Raw genomic sequence first — 21,082 nt, 5'->3', positions numbered from 1 at the left:
CCTACGTCAAGTGTCAGGATGACAACGTATTTTGCGGGAAACTCATATGCACTGGAGTCAGACAGCTCCCGCCAATCAAACCCCAGCATACAGTGATCCAGGTTCCTCATGAAGAAGACTTCTGCTGGAGCATGGACGCCTATGGCACCACCGACATCCCTGATGACGGAGAGGTGCACGCGGGCACTCACTGTGCTCCTAACAAAGTCTGCGTGAATTCCACCTGCAGTGAACACACGGTGCTCCACTATGACTGTGAGCCAGAGTCAATGTGTAATGGGAATGGGATTTGCAACAACTTAAGGCACTGCCATTGTGACTATGGCTACCACCCCCCTGACTGCAAACATCGAGGGTATGGGGGGAGTGTGGACAGCGGCCCTCCTGGCAAGTCAACTACTGAAAGTGAAAGTACAAGTAATGTTACCAAGAATTTTAAAAGCATAGAAAATATTGACTATGTTCATTTGGCAATTTACATAATTCCTGCACTTCTTTTTGTAATAGTGTATCTTTTATGCATTTTCCTATGCTTAAGGACTGGAGTTGACTCAGTAGACAGCCCAGTAACCCCCTCAGCGGAAAGCTCCGAGGTGACCAGTAGCTCCAAAGAGCTACTAGAGGGTTCAGAAGGCGAAGAAAAAGAAAGGGTATCAAAAGATGCACCCCCACCAGGGGAGGTTCTCCCACCAGCAGAGGCTCCCCAACCAGGAGAGGCACCCCCACCAGCAGAGAGCTCCCCACCTGAGGCACCACCAGAAGCCCCACCTGAGGCACCACCACAAGCACCAGAGGCACCACTAGCACCAGTGGCCTCATAAGAGCCTCTGCACTATTGGTGGTAGCTGGTGAAGTGCCGGAATAACCAAAGGAGGAGGGTAGTGCAGGAAGGTCCAAATATATGAAATACCTCAAGCACTGAGGGGAATGAGAGATAAACAGAGAAAGGCCAAGTGGAAACTGTTGGCTCCGTTGTTCCGCCTGGACTACACGGTTTACAGGAACACTAAATCGGAAGGAGCGATCCCCTTGCTTTCAATATTCATTTTCATAATAGGTTATATATTCACATATTAAATCACATATAAAACAGTCTACAGTTTTGCCTATTCCATTTCATGAAAAATTTACTTAAGTTTGCCTTCTGGGTCATTGCTATCAGTGTCTTCCTTCATTAGACGGATTTTTGATCTGAAAGTACTCTTCAGAGCATACCAAATTCCATCTACACTATTCCTATTGTATCATATGCACCGTATTACTATCAGTGATTATTCGTCCCAGGCAGTTCATGATTCCTATTGAGAAACTGCCCTGACAGTTTCTGCTTATGAAATAGAGGCAATGAAATAAATAAAAAGCTTTTTTCAGATGCAGCCCAGTACCCAGGACATCTTTATTTTGGGGTGCTTTGTGAAGGGGCTCATCTGCCAGAGTGGTCAGATCACCTGGGGTCCAGGTACACGGGGAAGTGGTGGGCAAGCAAGGCAGGAGGCTGCCTTACATGATGCTGAATTCATGTTTGAGGATTTGTTTTTCCTTTAGATTTAAAAATTTTCTACATAAGATTGGTGTTTTATCTATCGACAATTCATAGGATTAGAGGTAACTATACTTCGGATGTGGTAGCATTTCTCTGTGAAGACAGTCCCAAGTCATATAATAATGATAATGTTGATTCTGTGCCAGACACTGTGCTAAATATGCGATGTGCATTGTGTTAACTAATTTAATCCTCCCATCTGCATTATGAGAACTCCCTTATCATTATTTTCTTAAGATTTATTTATTTTATACAAGAGCTGGGGTACAGGCCAGAGGTGCAGGAGGGTGAGAGGATTCACCAGAGACAGAACAGGGAGCACAACAGGCAGACGGACCTAAACCACTGCTGAGGGGAGCAGTGGGTGAGACAGGAGAGCTTTGCTGCACCATGTGGGTAGCTCCCTGGCCGGCCGGGAATGGAACCCACACTGCAGAGGCTATGGACAGCTTCACAGCGGTGCGCTCAACCCCCTGCGCCACCGGGGAGGCCCGAGATCTCCCTTATTATGAGAGAAGAAAAGAGACCAGAGTTTTGCTGTAGAAGTAGTAAGGGTTGGCACCTATATCTCGTCGTACATCCCAGGTACGACTCAATCTACAATCTCTGTCACACAAGCCATGTCCTTCAATACAAAAAATAACAGGGAAGGCAGTCTGTATTTCCTTCCTTCCTTCCAGAACATGGCTCTAATGAAACAAAGCCTCCATCATCAACCACCACACTGTGTGGTCACCACCTGGAAAGTGACTTTCTCCCAATGACAAGCTGGTATCGGGTGTGGCAGGTTTGTGTCTTACTCAGTGTGGAGGCCCTTTCCTTGCAGGTGTTCAGTGCAAGTGACCAGGCGAGGATGGAAGGAGCCAACATTACAACTGGAGGGCAACTTCTCTGGCCGCCTCTTGCTAGCTCCTAGGTGTAGCACAACCGAGACCTCACTCAGGTACAGTGTCGCTACAAGCTGAGCGTTCCTGGTCTCAGGGCATTCCTGAGCATCAGGCCCCAGAGGTCCATTGGCCCAGTCCCTCCTCCAACCATAAAACATATAGAAGGAAATATATGCGAAACACTACATGACATACACCTCGGCAACATCTTTAAGGACTCATCACCCAAAGCCGTGATAGAGATGGCAAAGAGAAACAGCTGGGACTACATCAAATTAAAGAGCTTCTGTACAGAAAAAGAGACAGTAACCAAAACAAAGAGACACCCCACTGACTGGGAGAAAATTTTTGCACACAACACTAATGATAAAGGACTGATCACCAGAATCTACAAAGAGCTGAAAAGACTCAACAAAAGTAAAGTAAATAATCCAGTCAAAAAATGGGCAGAAGTGCTGAAAAGGAACTCCTCCAAAGAGGAAATGCAAATGGCCAACAGGGCATTTGAAAAAATGTTCAGCATCACTTGTAATCAGGGAAATGCAAATCAAAACTACAATTATTTTTTTAAAAAATATATATTTATTTTTTATAAAAGCACTGGATACAGTCAGAAGCGTGGGAGGGTGAGAGAATTCACCAGAGTCAGAGCGGGGAACAGAACAGGCAGATTGATGAGATACACTGCTGAGGGGAGCAGCGGGCATGGCAGGAGAGGTCTGCTGTGCCATGTGGGACCCTCGCCGGTGGCCGGGGTTCAAACCGGCGCTGTGAGGCTGCGGGCAGCTTCGCCACCCAACGCTCAACCACTGCACCACCAGGGGAGGCCCCAAAACTACAATGAGATACCATCTTACACCAGTGAGAATGGCACATATTAAAAAAACTAGCAACAACCAATGTTGGCGAGGATGTGGAAGAAAAGGAACACTCCTGCACTGCTGGTGGGAGTGCAAACTGGTCCAACCACTATGGAAAGCTGTGTGGAGATTCCTCAATCTGCTAAAATGGAGCTTCCATATGATCCAGTAATTCCACTCATAGGTATTTACCCAAAGGACACAGAATCATTAATTCAAAAGGGCACCTGCACCCCTATGTTTATAGCAGCACTATTTACAATAGCTAAGCTATGGAAAAAACCCAAATGCACAAAAATAGATGACTGGATCAAGAAGATGTGGTACACATACACAATGGAATATTACTCAGCAACCAAAAAAGATAAAGTCATGCAATTTGCAGCAACATGGATAGAGCTGGAAGGGATCATGTTCAGCAAAATAAGCCAGAAAGAAAAAGAAATATACCGGATGGTCTCACTCATAGCAGGAATTTAGAAAACCTAAATAAGGGACCAGGAAAAAGACTAATTATAATAAAGTAAAAATCAAAATTAACCAGCAACTATAAACCAGAGATACACTACAGGGTGCGGGGATGGGAAGAGGGATTAGGGTAAAAATGAGGGGGGTGGGCATTGTATAGGGAATACAGCCAAGATGAAAATGCATACATTGTGCAAAAATGAAAAATAATGTAAAAAATTAAAAAATAAAAAAAAAAGAGCAAACAAAAGAAGATTAGACCTGGTTGGTTTCTGCTTTCAGGAAACTGATGTTCATGACTTTTGTGACACAAAACCAAACTGCAGAGCAATGTGCTCACTCAAGATTTCAGTGTATGTAAGTCTCCAGGTCCCGGGATGTGCTATCACATCTCAGAATGCTGTATGGCGGAAGGGGAAGTGCTCTTGGGAACACACGACCAGTTGGTAGCCACTGAGAGTTTTGTGAGCAACGGTGAAACTGGGAAACCAAAGACCTTATGATACATCATGTCATTAGAGATCTGAAAAAGATGTGGAGGATTTCTGCTGAGAAGAGCTTCAGTGGAGAGCAGAAGGGGTGGTCTTCCTAAGGGCACATGTGCATGGCGATGCTAGTAAAAGCCGAGCAGCATTACATAATCTTAAAACCTTACCAAATATAAGGGAAATGGTGATTTAGGTAGGGGGCAATTGTGCTCAGCTATTTTGTGGCGTTCTTTAAAAACCAAAAGGCAGGTAGGTAATCGGGAATAGGTCAATAAAACCTATTTAGGATTTCACAATGCTTGACAACAAATATTACAAAAAATTAGCAGTAGTAAGTTCTGTATTTTCTTATTTTAATTTTGAGTTACCTTCCTAATGCCTGACCCTCAGGTTTACCAGATCAGAAGAAAGGTTGGGTGTCCTAAAAGTCAGGACAGTTCTTTGAATGAACTTCCTCTGAAAAAGCGACAGAAAGTGGGGACATATGTGTGAGCTGTTAGGTGAATCCTAAGCATGTGGAGACCCCAGACAAGCAGGGTGGTGGGGCTTAATGTGGCAGGAAAGCAGAGGCAGGGGAACGGGGTCTGCGCTCTCGGGGTTCCAAGCTAAGTGCTCTGCACTGTGTGGCTGGTTTTACAAAGTGCCCCTTTTTCCTGACTCCTCTCCCCATTGCATTTGGGGGATTCTGAGGAATGTCTATGGGATGCTCCCACCATTCAGTGTTGGCAGTCACTCATGAACAATCGATTACTTGATTAGGGTGAATCTCACACAGTTTCTTCTTTCTCTGTGGCAATAAAATACACCTAAATGGAAATTTGCTCTCTTAACCACTTTTAAGGTAAAATTCAGTCACATTTCTTACTGGAGTACAACCACACTCACTGGAGTACAACCATCACCACTGCCCATTTCCAGAATTTTTTCATTGTCCCCAGATGAAACTCCAAACACATTAAAGATCATCGATTCCCCTTTACTCTTTTCCCTGCATCTGGTAATCTCCATTCTATTTCCTGTCTCTATGAATTTAACTATTGGAGGAACCTCACAAATTACACCATAAACTATTTGTCTTTTCTGTCAGGTTCAGCTGTTCTCTTTTTAACAATTTCCTGAAAAATACATTGAAGACTTATATATGTTTTGCCATTATGCTATCTTTCAGAATTAAAGAATTCTCAAAAAAAAAAAAAAGGGAAAAACTAGTGAATTGTTGATACACATGGGAGCAGAAAGTCCATACACCCTCCCAAATAGTTTCATAGGAAAACAGGAAAAACTGGCTGGTGACTGTAGATGTGAGGACTGAAAGGGATGGCTTCAGAAAGGTGAGATATCACTGCATATAATGGGAATGAATGCAAAGGACAGAGATGTTTAAGATGGAAGAGAAAGAAGGGGCAATTGGGAGAGTGGAAACCATGAGAAATTGACAGGGAAGAACACACCACGCTCAAGTTAAAGGACTGCTCTTAGACTGGATGGGGATGATTTATATCCACTGTAGCCGCAGGCAAGTTAGACCCTCCTGGACTGTTTTTCTCAGAGAAACAGGAGGCAAAGAGTCAGGAGCATGACCTGTGCCATTAGTTGGCATGGTTGAGTTTTGTGAACATGAGGCCATTCAGGGCAGGCAAAAGCAATGCCAGTGAATAATGATCAACAGGTGAGACATCCCATGCCTGGGAGCATGTATTCAGCCAACAAGCAACTCGTTCAAGTGCTCTTGGACTAGCACTCTTCTAGGTCTGGGGGCATAAGGTGCCAAACAGGAGTGGCAAGGAAGACAGGGAGATCACATAATACAGGGGAGACTTTTAGGATCCCCAATCTTCAGCAGGCATAATCTGAGGATCCTGGTATGTCAGGACCATCCCAAGAAGGCTGTGGTTTGGGGACACCAACAATGGTGCCCATGGCCTGTAATATCTTCCATGACACTACTGGACACTGTTATAAACAGAACCTGAGACAACGAATTCTGATGATATTAAAACAGGATCATCCTTGGCCCCATGGATCACACAGGCCCACTCAAGTCTTCCTTTGGGGCACTGGGCAACCAGCCCATTAGCCTTATCTAACAGATTGCCCAGCCAGATGTGCATATCACTATAATGGCCCATGCAGGATAGGGAACACCAGGACTATGATCTCCATGGACTAGAGATGGGACTTTGTGCTTCTTTTAGAAGAGGGGATGTGGGCAATGGAGTGTGTCCATCAGGATCTCCAAGCCCCTGGGTGGAACATCTGGAGTTAGCTCAGCAACGGACAACAGGATGCAGGGTGGGGGAGGGGAGTTCCGGTGACACCGTTGAGCAAGGCAGGGAGATTTTGCTTCCTCTGTCCAGGTACGGTCTTGCATTAGAGTTCACAATCCTCGGTGGTGGCAAAAGGGCCTTAGTCAAGGAGCACCGAAGCTGGAGCTGTGGAACCAAGTCACAGACAAGGCCACTATTGGGAGCAGAGAAGAGACCAGAAAGACTAGCAAGGACACAGCCAGAAGGCTTTTCCCTCCCAGGTAGGCAGGAGCCATCCTTTCCAGCCCGCACATATCTGGACTGAACTTGGGACTGAGGGTCTGTGTGCCAGACAGAGCTACCGCTGACAGATGCAGGCCCTGTATCATCAGCTGACTCACCAGGACTGTCAGTGGCAGCTTCTGTGACAGACTCTGCCTCTGCACTGCCTTCTCCACAGAAAACCCAGCAGACCTTGAAGGACACCGAGATAAAGTTCCAGACTTGGGCTCCGCAAAAAAAGGTCCTGAGCTTAGGGCCAGAGCCACGGCCTGCCTGTGTCAGGTGGGGGATCATGCTGGCACTGCTAGTGATTCTCCTGCCCAGCTTGTACTGTGACCGGGGATCGGCACGGGACTCTCCCTATGAAATAGTCACCCCCACGATGCTGCCGGTGGAGGGGCGGGGAGACCCGCTGGAAGAGGCAGCCTATGTGCTGTCTATGCAGGGCCAGAAGCAGCTGATTCGCCTGACGGTGGAGAGAGATTATTTTGTGAGTCACTTTCCGGTCTTCAGCTACCACAGTGGTGTCCTGGGGCGAGAAATGCCTTTCAGCTCCCGGGACTGTCACTACCAAGGCTACATAGAAGGCGTCCCGGGTTCTTTCGTTTCTGTGAACACCTGTTCAGGCCTCAGGGGCATCCTGATTAAGGAGGGGAAAGCCTATGGCATTGAGCCCATGGAGCCTCCAAAACGGTCTCAACATGTGCTGTACACCCTGGCACAGCAAACGCGAGTCTCCTGCAGTGTCACTTCCCAAGACAGCCCAGTGGCGTCGGCGTCAGCGTCGGCGCTGGCCAGCCAGCAACAAAGGAGCAGGAAGCCTCACAGCCCGCACACGCCGTCCTCCCTGTGGTCACACACCAAGTACGTGGAGATGTTCGTGGTGGTCACCAACCAGTGCTTCCAGACGTGGGGCAGTAACGTCACCGAGGCGGTGCGGAGAGTAATGGACGTCATTGCTCTGGCCAACAGCTTCACCAGGGGGATTAACACACAGGTGGTGCTGGCTGGGATGGAGCTGTGGACCGAGGGCGACCTCGTAGAGGTGCCTGAGGACTTGGCAGTTGCACTCGGGAATTTCAATAGGTGGAGACAAGAGGAGCTCTTCCCTCGTGTGAAGCATGACGTCGCCCACATGATCGTCGGGCATCACCCTGGAGAGGCCACGGGGCGGGCATTTCTCAGTGGTGCCTGTTCGAGGGAGTTTGCGGCAGCTGTTGAATCCTTCCATCACGAAGATGCCCTCCTGTCTGCTGCACTCATGGTGCACGAGCTTGGGCACAACTTGGGTATTGAGCATGACCACTCGGCCTGCATCTGTGAGGACCAGCACTTTTGCCTCATGCATGAAAATGTCACCAAAGAAAGTGGCTTTAGCAACTGCAGCTCCGACTACTACTACCAGTTCCTCCACGGACAGAAAGGGGCCTGCCTGTTTAACAAGCCTCAGCACAAAGGCCGCAGGCGTAGGGATTCTGTGTGTGGAAATGGTGTGCTGGAATCAGGTGAGCAGTGTGACTGTGGTAGTAAATGTGCTCAAGACCCATGCTGTGAAAATACATGTAAGCTTAAGGGAAAAGCACAATGCATTCCTGGACCCTGTTGTAACACTAACTGCAAATTTGAACCAGAGGGCCTCACTTGCCGTGCTGCTTTGAGCGAATGTGACCTTCCAGAATACTGCAGTGGTTTCTCCAGTATATGTCCTAATGATACCTATAAGCTAGATGGTAGTTTGTGTCAAACATTTTACCATTGCATTAACGGTTCATGCAGAAGCCATGATGTTCAATGTGAAAATATTTATGGTTTGAGAGCAACGTCTGCACCGCAAGAGTGCTACACAGCAATGAACAGCCAAGGGAACCGGTTTGGGAACTGTGGCCGTCCCATGGCAGCTAACCAATCCTATGTCAAGTGTTCAGATGAGAACTTATTTTGTGGGAAACTTATATGCACTGGTGTAGTAAAACTACCAGCAATCAAACCCCAGCACACACTGATTCAGGTTCCTCATGGAGATGAATTCTGCTGGAGTATGGATGCCTATGCCAATACTGATATCCCTGATGAGGGAGATGTGCCCAATGGCACTTACTGTGCTACAAATAAAGTCTGCATGAATTCAGCCTGCACAGACTACAATGAGAGCCAAACTGCCTGTGAACCAATAGATACATGCAATGGGAACGGAGTCTGTAACAATTTATATCATTGCCATTGTGACTCTGGATATGCTCCCCCTGACTGCAAATCTGCAGGAAATGGAGGTAGTGTGGACAGTGGTTCCCCTACAAATATCCACGAAACACCTGCTCCAGGATTTGGTCAAAACTTCACCCAGAATATCCAAAAAGAAGAAAGACTCTTAGACACAGCAGTCATACTTGGTATTATAGGTATTATTATTCTATTAGTATTGGCAATTGTCTGCATCATCACTGTTTGTAAAGGTACACAAGCACATCCTTCAGCACCCACAGAAAAGCCCCCAGAAGCAGAACCTCCAAAGACTCCCTTAGAAGAGGGTGCCCCAGCAGAGGAAGCTCCTGAAGAGGGTGCCCCAGCAGAGGGAGAGGGAGAGGGAGAGGGAGAGGGAGAGGGAGAGGAAGAGGGAGAGGGAGAGGGAGAGGGAGAGGGAGAGGGAGAACCAGAGACCTAAGACAAATGGTGAGAGGAAGAAGACAAATGTTTATATGAAACATCTCAGGCACTAAGTGGAAATGAGAAGTTCAGTGAATCAAAGGTGAAGTGGGAGTTGATAGCTTCAATGGCTCTGCTAGGTCTATACAAGCTATAAAAATATATTCCATGGAAGGAGGGAGTCTCCCACTTCTACTATTCACATTAGTAATTAAGGTTTTATTTATCTAATATATTAAATATTTTACTGCTGTTTGTTTTTTCACATTTCATTTGAACTCTTCATATGCATCTTTTGACTTGAATGTTCTATTTCAGGTCAATTTTTCGAGACATGCCATCTTTCACGTAAGCTGTTTGACATAAAATACTTTATGTATCTGAATTCATTACTATCACTTGGATTTTCATTCAAATTTATGTGATCGGTTACTCTACTTTTCCCTATAATGTGCATTCGTGAAATGAGTTCTTAACTCCAAACATAAATAAAACCATATTCAGATTATCAGATTCCATGTGGTGTAGTTATTGAGACCAATTTATTCTGGGGCTCTGTCGGAGGGACTATATTTCATAGGCAAAAGACTGACTGTCCCAAGATAAAGAGGCCAGCAGTGAAGTCATCTACCTTTCCAAACATGACAGAGATTTAACATGATATATATACATATATATATTATATTCAATTTTTAAAATTTATTTCCAGGTCTGTCCTGTAGCCATACTCACCTTTCACCTAAAAGATTTCTTTTTCTTTTAGAGCAACTCTCTTATTCCTTATCACTAATTTTCTTGTGATGAATTCCATATCTCCAGAAATCTCATGTTTGGTGAACATCACCTAGAGTTAAGAAACTGTATTTATACTGATTTTATAACAGTATAGTGGCTCCTACCCTACCACAGTGCTGAGTATATGTATTTTATCTTTTTGTTTTGTTTTGTTTATTGACATTACAAACTTGTTGACTGACAACAGAGGAATATCTTTAATTACAGGTAACAGAGCTTTGCAGGTGGTAGTTAATTTACATTTCCTTAATAATAACTGATGAATATTTTTTTCTTGTGCCTGTAGATGATCTGTATTTCTTATCTGTAGATGTGTCTATTCAGATCCTCTGCCGATATTTGTATTTTTTTAAGATTTACTCGTTCATGCATACAAGAACTGGGATATAGGCCAGAGGCACAGGGGGTGAGAGGATTCACCAGACACAGAGTGGTAGATCTACTCCCTGTGCCATCAGGGAGGCCCACTTGTGTTTTTAGTCATGATTTTTTTCTAGTTGTGTTCTTTATATATTTTGTATATTAACCCCTTGTCACACATAATTTGCAAATATCTCCTCCCACTCAATAGACTGCCTTTTCATTTCGTTGATTTCCTTTGCTGTGAATAATTTCAATTTGATTAGTTCTATTTGTTTCTTGGTTTTGTTTCTGTTGCCTTTGCTTTGGTGTCAAATTAAAAAAAAATTCCAAGACCAGTGTCAAGGGGTTTGCTGCCAGTTTTCTAGGAGCTTTATGTTTTCAGGACTTACATATAAGTCATTAATTAGTTTTGAGTTGATTTTCATGCATGATGTAAGACAGTGCTTTAGTTCCATTATTTTGCTTGGGGCTGTCCACTTTCCAGCATTCACTAGAGACCATCCTTTTCCCATTATATATTCCTGGCACTTTTGTTGTAAATTGTATCGGTGTGGGTTTATTTCAGGGCTCACAATTCTGTTCCACTGAACTATGCATCTGTTTTTATGCCAGTACTATCTTTTTGACATACAGCTTTGTAGTATAGTTTGAAAGGAGGATGTATGATGTCTTCAGCTTTGTTGTTCTTTCTCAAGACTCTTGTGCCTATTCAGCATTTTTGGCATTCCATACACATTTTAGAATGCTTTATTTTTGCGAAAAATGTCACTGAATATTGATAGGGATTGTACTGTAACTGTATATGGCTTTGAGTACTATTACATTTTAACAATATTAATTTTTCCAACCCATGAGCATGGAATTTTTTTTGCCAATTACATGCATCATTTTCTATTTCTCTTAACAATGTCTTGTAATTTTCAGCTTTCAGGTCTTTTACCTCCTTGGATAAATTTATTCCAAAGCATTTTGTTTCTTCTTTTTTTTTTTAAAGATTTATTTATTTATTTATTTATATAAACACTGGGTACAGTCAGAAGTGCAGGAGGGTGAGAGAATTCACCAGAGCCAGAGCGGGGAACAGAACAGGCAGACCGACAAAATATACTGCTGAGGGGAGCAGCGGGTGTGGCAGGAGAGGTCTGCGCACCATGTGAGACCCTCGCAGGCAGCTGGGGATAGAACCAGTGCTGCAGAGGCTGCAGGCAGCTTCACAGGCCAGCGCTCAACCGCTGCGCCACCAGGGGAGGCCCGCATTTTACTTCTTTAATAATTAATTTATTTTCTTACATCACTGTTTATTTTTGTACATGATTTCTCCCCTAAATCAAATATTTATGGTGATGTCCCTATAAATCTCCCACCACCACAGCACCCATGAATCATCAACACAGTCCCTTGTGCTCTTCCCTCCCCTGTTTTGACCTCTCTTCCCTTCCCTGCTGTATGTCTTGGATCTATGGTCAGCTTGCAAGCGTGGTCTTTTTCCTGACCATTTGTTTAGTTTACCTATATTCCACTTATAAGTGTAATGATCCAATATTTTACTTTTTCCTTCTGGCTTATTTCACTGAGCATAGTCCTTTCCAGCTCCATCCAGGTTGCTGCAAATAGCATGCATTTATCTTTTTTGATCACTGAGTAGTAGATCACTGTGTAAATATAACACATCTTCTTGATCCATTCATCTTTTTCTAGGCATTTAGTTTGTTTCTATAACTTAGCTATTTTAAATAGTGCTGCAATAAATATAAGAGTGCAGGTTTCCTTTCAAATTAGTGTTTTTGTTTCCTTTGGGTAGATTCCTAGGAGTGGATTCCTGGGTCATATGGTAGGTCCATTTTTAGTAGTTTGAGCATCCTCCACATAGCTTTCCATAGTGGTTGGACCATTTTGCATTCCCACCAGCAGTTTAAGAAGGTTCCTTTTTCTCCATCCTCAGCATTTGTTGTTGCCAGTATTTTTGTAATGTGGGCTATTCTAACTGGTGTGAAGTGGTATCTTATTGTGGTTTTGATTTGCATTTCTCTGATTTTATTTTTTTAAAGATTTTTATTTATACAAGAACAGGGGTACAGGCCAGATGCACGGGAGGGTGAGAGGATTCACTAGAGACAGAGCGGGGAACAGAAAAGGCACTGATGAAATACACTGCTGAGGGGAGCAGAAGGCGAGCTAGGAGAGGTCTGCTTACCATGTGGGTTGCTCGAGGCCGGCGGGGATCAAACTGGCACTGCAGAGGCTGCGGACAGCTTCAGATCGCTGCACTTAACCACCTGCGCCACCAGGGAGGCCCTGCATTTCCCTGATTTTAAATGATGTTGAACATTTTTTCATACACCTGCTGGTCATTTGTATTTCCACTTTGGCGAAGTGTCTTCTTAGTTCTTCTGCCCATTTTTTGACTGGGTTGTTTGTTTTTGTTGAGTTGTGTAAGCTCTTTGCAGATCTTTGATATCATTCCTTCATCTGTTGTGTGGAATGCAAATGTTTTCCTTCTAGAGAAGAGTCCTCAAAGATGTTTCTGAGATTTATGTCATGGAATGTTTGCTTATGTTTTTCTATATAGTTTATGGTTTCTGGTCTTACATAAATGTTTCCTATTCATTTTGAGTTGTTTTTTGTGTATGGCATGGTGTAAGAAAATAGTCGTTTCATTCTTTTGCATGTAGTGTTCCAGTTTTCGCAGCACCACTTACTGAAAAGGCAATCCTTGTTCCAGTGCATGTTCTTTGCTCCTTTGTCTCTGTGTGACTTTATTTCTGGGCTTTCAATTCAATTCCATTAGTCTGTGTGTATGTTTATGTTCCGGTACTATGATGTTATTACTATTATGGCTTTGTAGTATAGGTTTGAGATGAGGCAGTGTAATACCTCTATTCTTCCCCTTTCAATCCAGACAGCTTTGCTAATCGAGGGTGTTTTTTTTTTTAATGATTCCATACGAATTTCAGCAATATTTGTTCAATTTCTTTGAAGAATGCCATTGAGATTTTTATTGGAATTGCACTGAATCTGTAAGTTGCTTTTGTGGTATGGCCATGTTGATCATGTTAATCAGGATCTTCTATTTCTCTTACCACATTGTTTTGTAATTTTCTTTGTATAGATCTTTCACCTCCCATGTTAGGCTTGTTACTGGGTATTTAATTTTTTCCTTTTTGGTACAGTAGTAAAAGGAATGGTTTTCTTGATTTTGTCTTCTTCAGACTGACTCTGATATTTGTGTGTTGATTTTGGAATCTGCTACTTTACTAAACTGGTCTAGCATTAGTGTTTCTGTGGAGTTTTAGGGTTCCCTATCTTAAATCACCTGCAAATAGTGATAGTTTTACTTCTTTCCATATTTGAATTCCTCGTATGTCCTTCCCTTGCCTAACTGCTCTAGATAGGACTTCAGTATTAGACTGAAAAGCAGTGGTGACAGTGCCTTATTCTAGGTCTTAAAGGGAAGGCTTTAAGATTTTCACTATTAAGAATGCTAGCTGTGGGTTTGTCATATATGGATTTTATTATGTTCAGATATGTCCCTTTTATCCCGAGTATTTCGAGGGCCTTCATCATAAATGGATGCTGAACTTTACCAGATGCCTTCTCAGCATCTATTGATATGATCATATGGTTTTTATTTTTCTTTCTGTTGATGTGCTGAATTACATTAATTGATTTTTGGATGTTGAACCATCCTTGTGTCCTTGGAATAAATCCCACTTGGTCAAGGTGTGTCATCCTTTTGATGGACTGTTGGATTTGGTTTCCTAAAATTTTATGTAGGATGTCTGCATGTGTGTTCATTAGGGAGACTGGCCTGTAGTTTTCATTTCTGTATTGTCTTTGTTTGGTTTTGGTGTTAGTGTGCTGTTGGCTTCATCAAATGTATTTGGTAGTATTCATGCTTTCTCAATTTTTCGAAAGAGTTTTTGTCGGATAGGCACTAGTTCATCTTTGAGTATTTGGTAGAGCACGGGTGTGAAACCATCTGGTGCTAGGCTTTTGTTTTGGGGGAGGGTTTTGATTATTGTTTCAGTTTTGCTTTTTGTAATTGGTTTAAGTTTTCTATTTTTTCTTTATTCAGCTTTCGATAATTGTATAGTTCTAAGATTTGTCCATTTCATCTAGATTGTTGAACTTGTCTGCCTATAAATGTTCAAAGTGATCTCTGATTATCCTCTGGATTTCTGCTGTATCTGTTGTATTTTCTCCTCTTTCATTTGTAAGCCTATGTATTTGAGTTTTCTCACTTTTTTTCTTTGTGAGCCTGGCTAGACATTTCTGTTTTGTTTATATTTTCAAAGAATCAGCTATTAGTTTCATTGTTCTTTTGAATTGTCTTTTTTTTTTTTTTTTACTTCTGCTTCCTTTATTTCTGCTTGAATTTAAAATATTTCCTTTCTTCTAGTGACTTCTGGGGTTTTCTGTTGTTCTTTTTCTAGTTCTTTGAGATGGAGATTAGGTTGTTTCTTGGTTTCTTTCTTGTTTCTTCATGTGGGTCTGTATTTTATTAATACTTTCCTCTTATTACTGCAAAGCACTTTATTCTTTTTGATACAATCACAGATACAACAATTTCCTTAATTTCCCTTTCTGAAGTTTGTTATTAGTGTATAGTAGCACAAAATATTTTTGTGTATTAGTTTCGCCTTTTGGAACTTTAGTAAATTCTTTTAATCTAACCATTGTGGTACCATCTTTAGGACTTTTAATATAAATTACCATGCCATCTTCAAATAATGACAGTTTTATTTCTTCCTTTATGATTTAGTACGACTTCTATTTTTGCCTAACTGGTCTGGCTAAGATTTCAATACTATGTTGAATAAATGTGCCAAAAGTGGGTATGTATGTCTTTTTCCTGATCTTAGAGAAGCTCTCAGCTTTATACCACTTAGTATGATATTAAGTGGGGGCTCAAATTCATCCTTGAGTAGAATCTTGTCATTTTTCAGTGGGGTATGGACCAAAGATGTCACGGAAGTGGTTCTTCAAGTACTTGGACTGTGGTGGAATGTTACAGATACTGTCGTAGTAGACATACTGTGGTAACATACATCAAAAAGGTATGAATCTGCATTCCTAAAACATATATAGAGTTGTAAACCAAAGTTACTTCAATAAAAATATATAAAGTAAAATGGGGTGAAGTATGATAAATAACAACTAATGTGTCAGGATAGGAATATGAAAACATTCTGAATATGAAAATGTATTTTCTTCTCATAATTACTTCTTTTTTTACTTTCCACACAGACAGACACCTTAATTAGTTGTCTATTACAAGAGAGAGTAATGATCTTTTTAACAGAAATCTCAGGTCATAAGAGAGATCTAAGGTGGGAAGATGAAAGTTAAATACTTAAATTAATCAAAAGGCACTACACCATCACCTGAAACCTACTACCACAGTGGTAGGCTAAGGAAGATTAAACTACAGAGTGCAGTCATCTCATATAATTGTTAGAGATTATATAGCAGGAAGTGAGTTTGATTTCCACAAGACTATGTTAGCTGTGATCATTTGAGGCCAAGAGGATATTTGGCCAGGAAAAGTTCAAGATGGCTGAAAGTCAAGCCAAATGGAAAGGAACAGATACAAAGGAGAATCCAAGGAACAGATCTCAAGCAGAGGACAAATGGATCAGGCTTAAAAAAAGAAAAGCATTTGCAGCAACATGAATGGAGTTGGATAGGATTATGCTCAGTGAAATAAGCGAGAAGAAAAAAGAAAAATATCGGATGGTTTCACTTAGAGGAGGTATATAAGGTAACCAAACAAAGGGCCAGAAAAAAGACAAAACTTGCAGGCAAACTATAGATTGTGGCATATGGGAGGGAACGGAGAAGGAGAGGGGTCAAAACAGAGAAGCAAAGAGCACAAGTGACTATGGCGATGGTTCACAGGTGACTTGATGGTGGGAGATTTACGGGGAGACACATGAGGGGAGAAATAAAAGACTGTACAAAAATGAACAACAATGTAAAAAAAATAAAAGTTTAATAAAATAAAATAGAATAAACATAAAAAAAATTAACCATGATGGAGACCTATCTTTTGAGATGGGTGAAGCATGATTTTGCTCATGTGATTATTGTTCAAAGTCTTGGAAAGTACTAGGGTAATGCATCTCAGTAATAATTGCTCTGGTAAAAATACAACCAGTGTTGACCTTTGGCTCATGAAGATACACCACATTTTGCAGTTCTCCTGGCTCATGAGTTTGGTCGCAACTTAGAAATGAAACATGACCACTGACCTACAAGTGCCATGGCCAGAATCTCTGTACTATGCATGAATTATTACTATCGATATGAGCTTCAGCCAATGCAGCTTCCACTGGGTCTTGCATAAGCATTGAGGGGACTGCTTGTTTAGTAAACATAAACTCCAAATCTCCTTTGAAAAGTTGAGAATAAGATAATGGATAAAGGAGAATGTGATTGTGGCAGCGTCCTTGACTGTCAAAAGGACACTGTTGTCTGCCCTCATACTGGCTGAAGAAGGTTCAGATTGTACATCTGGATCATACTGCAAAAACCATAATTTTCTAAAGACAGCACATCTTGCCACCACATCCGTGTGTCTGTGGCACCTCCAAGTGATGCCAGTCAGATACCTACAAACAAGATGGCACACCTTGCAAAGAATAAGTTATTGCTACCAGGGTAGGTGCTGAAGCCTGGAGAATAAATATGTGCAAAATCTTTAGACAGGGAACAAAGGTTGCCTAGGAACATTGCTATCATTACATGAGTACCAAGGAAGGCAGATTTGGAAGCTGTGACACTGTATCTAAAGGAATGTTCAAGGTCTTCAGCAAGTGTAAGATCAACAATGTAAAATGTGGAAAGCTATGATGTAAAAACATTTAAAGGTTCCCATGCACTGAAAAACATCACTTACCCAGTTTCTCATGCAGAATATGTGGTATTGGAGTGTAGAGTTTTATGATGCCATAGGGCTGATTGGGGGAACTGAAGGATGGCCCACAGGAGATCTGTATTAATCAAACCTCTTTAGATACACTGATTTCATTATGACCGCAACCTGAATAAGTGTCGTGGGAGAAGTATTTACACTATTAAGAACTGCCACTGAGTGGGCCTCCCTGGTAGCGCAAGGGGTTAAGCACAGCTCTGTGAAGCTGTCCACAGCCTCTGAAGCACAAATTCGATCCCCGGTGACCAAGGAGCTATTCACATGGCCCGGCAGACCTCTCCTGACTCGCCTGCTGCTCCCCTCAGCAGTGCACTTCAGTCTATCTGCATGTTCTGTTCTCCACTCTGTCTCCGGTGAATCCTTTCATCTCCCGCAACTCTGGCTTGTACCCCAGTTCTTAAAACAAAACAAAAAAAAGAATTGCCACTGTGTCTATAGTTATGCCATTCCTTCACGTAAATTTGACCATTGGGGGTCATTTTTTAACAATGGCCCAGCTACACATGTCCCTCTGACTCTCAATGTGATGAAAAGCTGGTGATATTCATCCAGGTCTTGACTACCCTTTTATTCCTATCTCATTCCTATTTCTCATTCTTACATCCACAGACAATCTAAGACCAGTGTCAATGCAAATAATTCATCAGGGAAACATTTGATATTCACCTTCTTTCTGATAATAAAGCCAAATAAGAAGTGATACTGAAAGGACTTTCTAAGAATTAGACTCCTTAGTGCTGGTGTGCCTCAAGTTCTATGGAAACAGAAGTTCTTGCTTCCTTCTGTCTTTCTTATGTTGAATGATTATTAGTTTTTAAATTAAAAGAAGTTAAAGTAGCTCCCTAAGTGAAGCAAGCTTTGTTATTCTGTGCTATCAAGAAATCATATTTCCAGTTTTTAGAGCAATTAAAAGATGTTATTCCTGACAGAACCAGGCCAGGTTGCTCCCCATAGTTGAACTGAATCTTAGTCTAAAACCTAAAGAACTATCATTAATGTCTATAACATCTCTCTATAGAGAGCTCCTTCAGAAGATCTCTGAAATTTATTTTTTTATTATTTTGTGTAATCCTTCATAATCTATCAATTTTCTCTAGTCTTAAGATTTTTGCCTTCGGATTATCATGTGAGAAGCATCTGATATTAGTTCCAGATGTTTTCGTTGATTATCACTCCAGATTGTTACTCTGTCCATTTGGCTTTCCTCTATTTTTTGGCATTATAGTATCTGACACGCTGGCCTTAGATTGACATGGATCATAACGTAACTGGAGAGACCAAACATCACTTGTTATGTGATTAAAGAGGTAGGTATGATTAAAGAGGTAGGTGCCTACCTATGAACGAAGCTCTGTGGTCTGAGATATTTGCTTTAGCAAAAGGGTCAAATGCTACTTATTAGTCATTCATTCACTTGTTAATTTATTTACTCTATATTTAGCATGCACTATTAGGTTGAACCATGTAAAACTGATGACATTAGATAATTTTTAACCTACAAAAAATGGGGCAAGTTCATATAGTTTAACCTAATTCTATGTCAATGAAACCTACAATGGACTTGGCTTGTAAATGACAGTTGAGAGTTTTTTGATTGTTGATGATTTAGTCATGATTTTTCTTAAATCTTATTATTCTCTACATTACTGCCAAAGATTAGCCTTAAATTTGTAAAGCAGGATTGTCCTTAATGTCAATTTCTAGAACAGAATGGAACATATAAGAGACTAGGATGTGATATGTTTAAGGATAATACTGTCACTTCTAAATAGTTATTCTTGCTTCTTCTGAATTTCTAAAACTTCTCAAAGAACGGAAACCCAGGACTTTATTTGCCTGGCCTCAGAGGGAATAATAGATAGCAATGGCAAGATATGAGTGAGCTGTTGTATGCTACCTAATTCCTCAGTACACATGGAGTAGAGAGCCTAGAAATAGCAGCACATATTAAATAATAACCTGAAATTTATTTTTTGTAGGTGAAACTTAGACAAATCTAATATTCATTGAGGTAAAAAGTCTATTTCTTGGATAAAAAGTGGCTTCATCTTCCTGAACAAAAACTTTGTAAATCTAAAAATAATGGAGAGATACAGTACAATTCACTAAAACAGCAACTAACCATGGCACTATACTTCCTTTCACTTCATAGTCTAAGGCATGGTTAGACTTAAGATCTACCATTAAGTTCCCTGACGCTTTCCCAATCCACTTGGGTGGAATGACTACATTTCGGTAGAGGTGTTGGTAGCAAAAGCAAGGTTAGAGGCCAATGGATCAGGGCCCCTGCTATAGAATCTCTTCTGTGAGGATAATAATGGTGTCTGTGTGTCTGCATCACGCCGGGCCTCTTGCTTTAGTTGGTTGAACTTGTACTGTGTCCAGCCATATACTCCACAGTTGAGCACACCCTGGGATGATGCTGTTAGAGCCTGGAGGAGATGAAGGAGTGATGGAGCCCATTCTTCAAGTTTTCACAGATCCAGGGAATAGTCCCTATAGTCACCAAATGTTCCTATTCCCCTTACTTACAATGCATTGTTATATTTCCTCTATTTCAAACATCAAGACCTGGATTTTAAATACCCACTTTAAAATATTTTTGTAGCTCTTGCTGAACTCACTCTTCACATTGTACCTTGTCATGGATGACTGACTGAGAGTTGATCATATTTCTTAGTTTATATAATAGGACAATAAAGTGGTTTCAATGACCCTCTTTTGTTGCACATCTCTGAGAGTAGGTTTGAGAAAACTGCCTTAACAGCATAGACAGCCTGAAAAGGCTGACATTTGACAAAGGAAGAAAAGAGAATTGTTTCATTTCTCCTCGCATGTCCATTTCAACTAGAATAGCTAATTTATACCATTCAATTCACTCTGAATCAGAGAGAATCATGTCACTGTCACTGGTTCTTAAGAATATTATCATGTAGATACTGTTTTTTGTAATCTATCCTTTAAAAACACACAATAAAATGAAATTGATCAGAGATATATATGCTCCAGACTGCATGGTAGCATTTTCACAACAGTATCTACCTCATCTGTGAGAAATCTTTACATTCTCCATAATTGCAAGTGAATAAAACATTTTCTCTTTTGCAGTATAGATATAAATATCTGAGGGGGAAATTGTGCTCACTGAGTAATGGCAGTACAAGAGAAAAGAGGCAGAAAAGAGGTTGTGAGAACAGAGATGCTGCATGTTGAAAGTATTACCTGAAGAACATACAGGGCCATGTGAAGCTTGCTGTCCTTAGGTTTAGTCAGCTTTACAATGCTCAGAATGATAGCTGTGAAAACACAAAGTGTAAGCATTACTGCTATTTAAATTAAAATTATACTATGAAACACAAATCTCAGTCCTAGCTGCCTGAGCCTAGAATTCATCAGTGAACAGGCCTAAGCATTGTAAGAATGGAAGCTATATGCAAAACAAAGACCAGCAATGAGATTAACCGGTTAGATAAACTAGTAGGCCTCAGGTCACCAACTTCTATATATTTCTTATTAGTTAAACTTTGCAGGTGATTAGTCTAGCAATTATGGCAAAACATATTACAAGAAAAT

General features: G+C 41.4%; 1 protein-coding gene across 4 annotated transcripts in view; it reads right to left on the bottom strand.

Annotated features, from left to right (window-relative positions):
* TMEM116 (transmembrane protein 116) overlaps nt 1-21,082 on the bottom strand; it is a 77,250-nt gene that overhangs the window by 9,787 nt on the left and 46,381 nt on the right. For 3 of the 4 annotated variants that reach the window (XM_054695331.1, XM_054695329.1, XM_054695330.1), the window contains exon 10: nt 20,732-20,805. In XM_054695331.1, coding sequence (XP_054551306.1) covers nt 20,732-20,805 — 74 coding nt within the window. Of the gene's footprint in view, nt 1-19,546; nt 19,942-20,731; nt 20,806-21,082 lie in introns of those variants that run through there. The other variant, XM_037511150.2, reaches the window with a different exon arrangement.

The sequence above is a fragment of the Talpa occidentalis genome, unplaced genomic scaffold (assembly GCF_014898055.3).
Source record: "Talpa occidentalis isolate TD23 unplaced genomic scaffold, MPIMG_talOcc4v2.1 talOcc4.14, whole genome shotgun sequence".
Taxonomy (NCBI): Eukaryota; Metazoa; Chordata; class Mammalia; order Eulipotyphla; family Talpidae; genus Talpa; species Talpa occidentalis.
The sequence above is the reverse complement of the archived record's forward strand: the minus strand, read 5'-3'. Positions and strand labels throughout refer to the sequence as shown.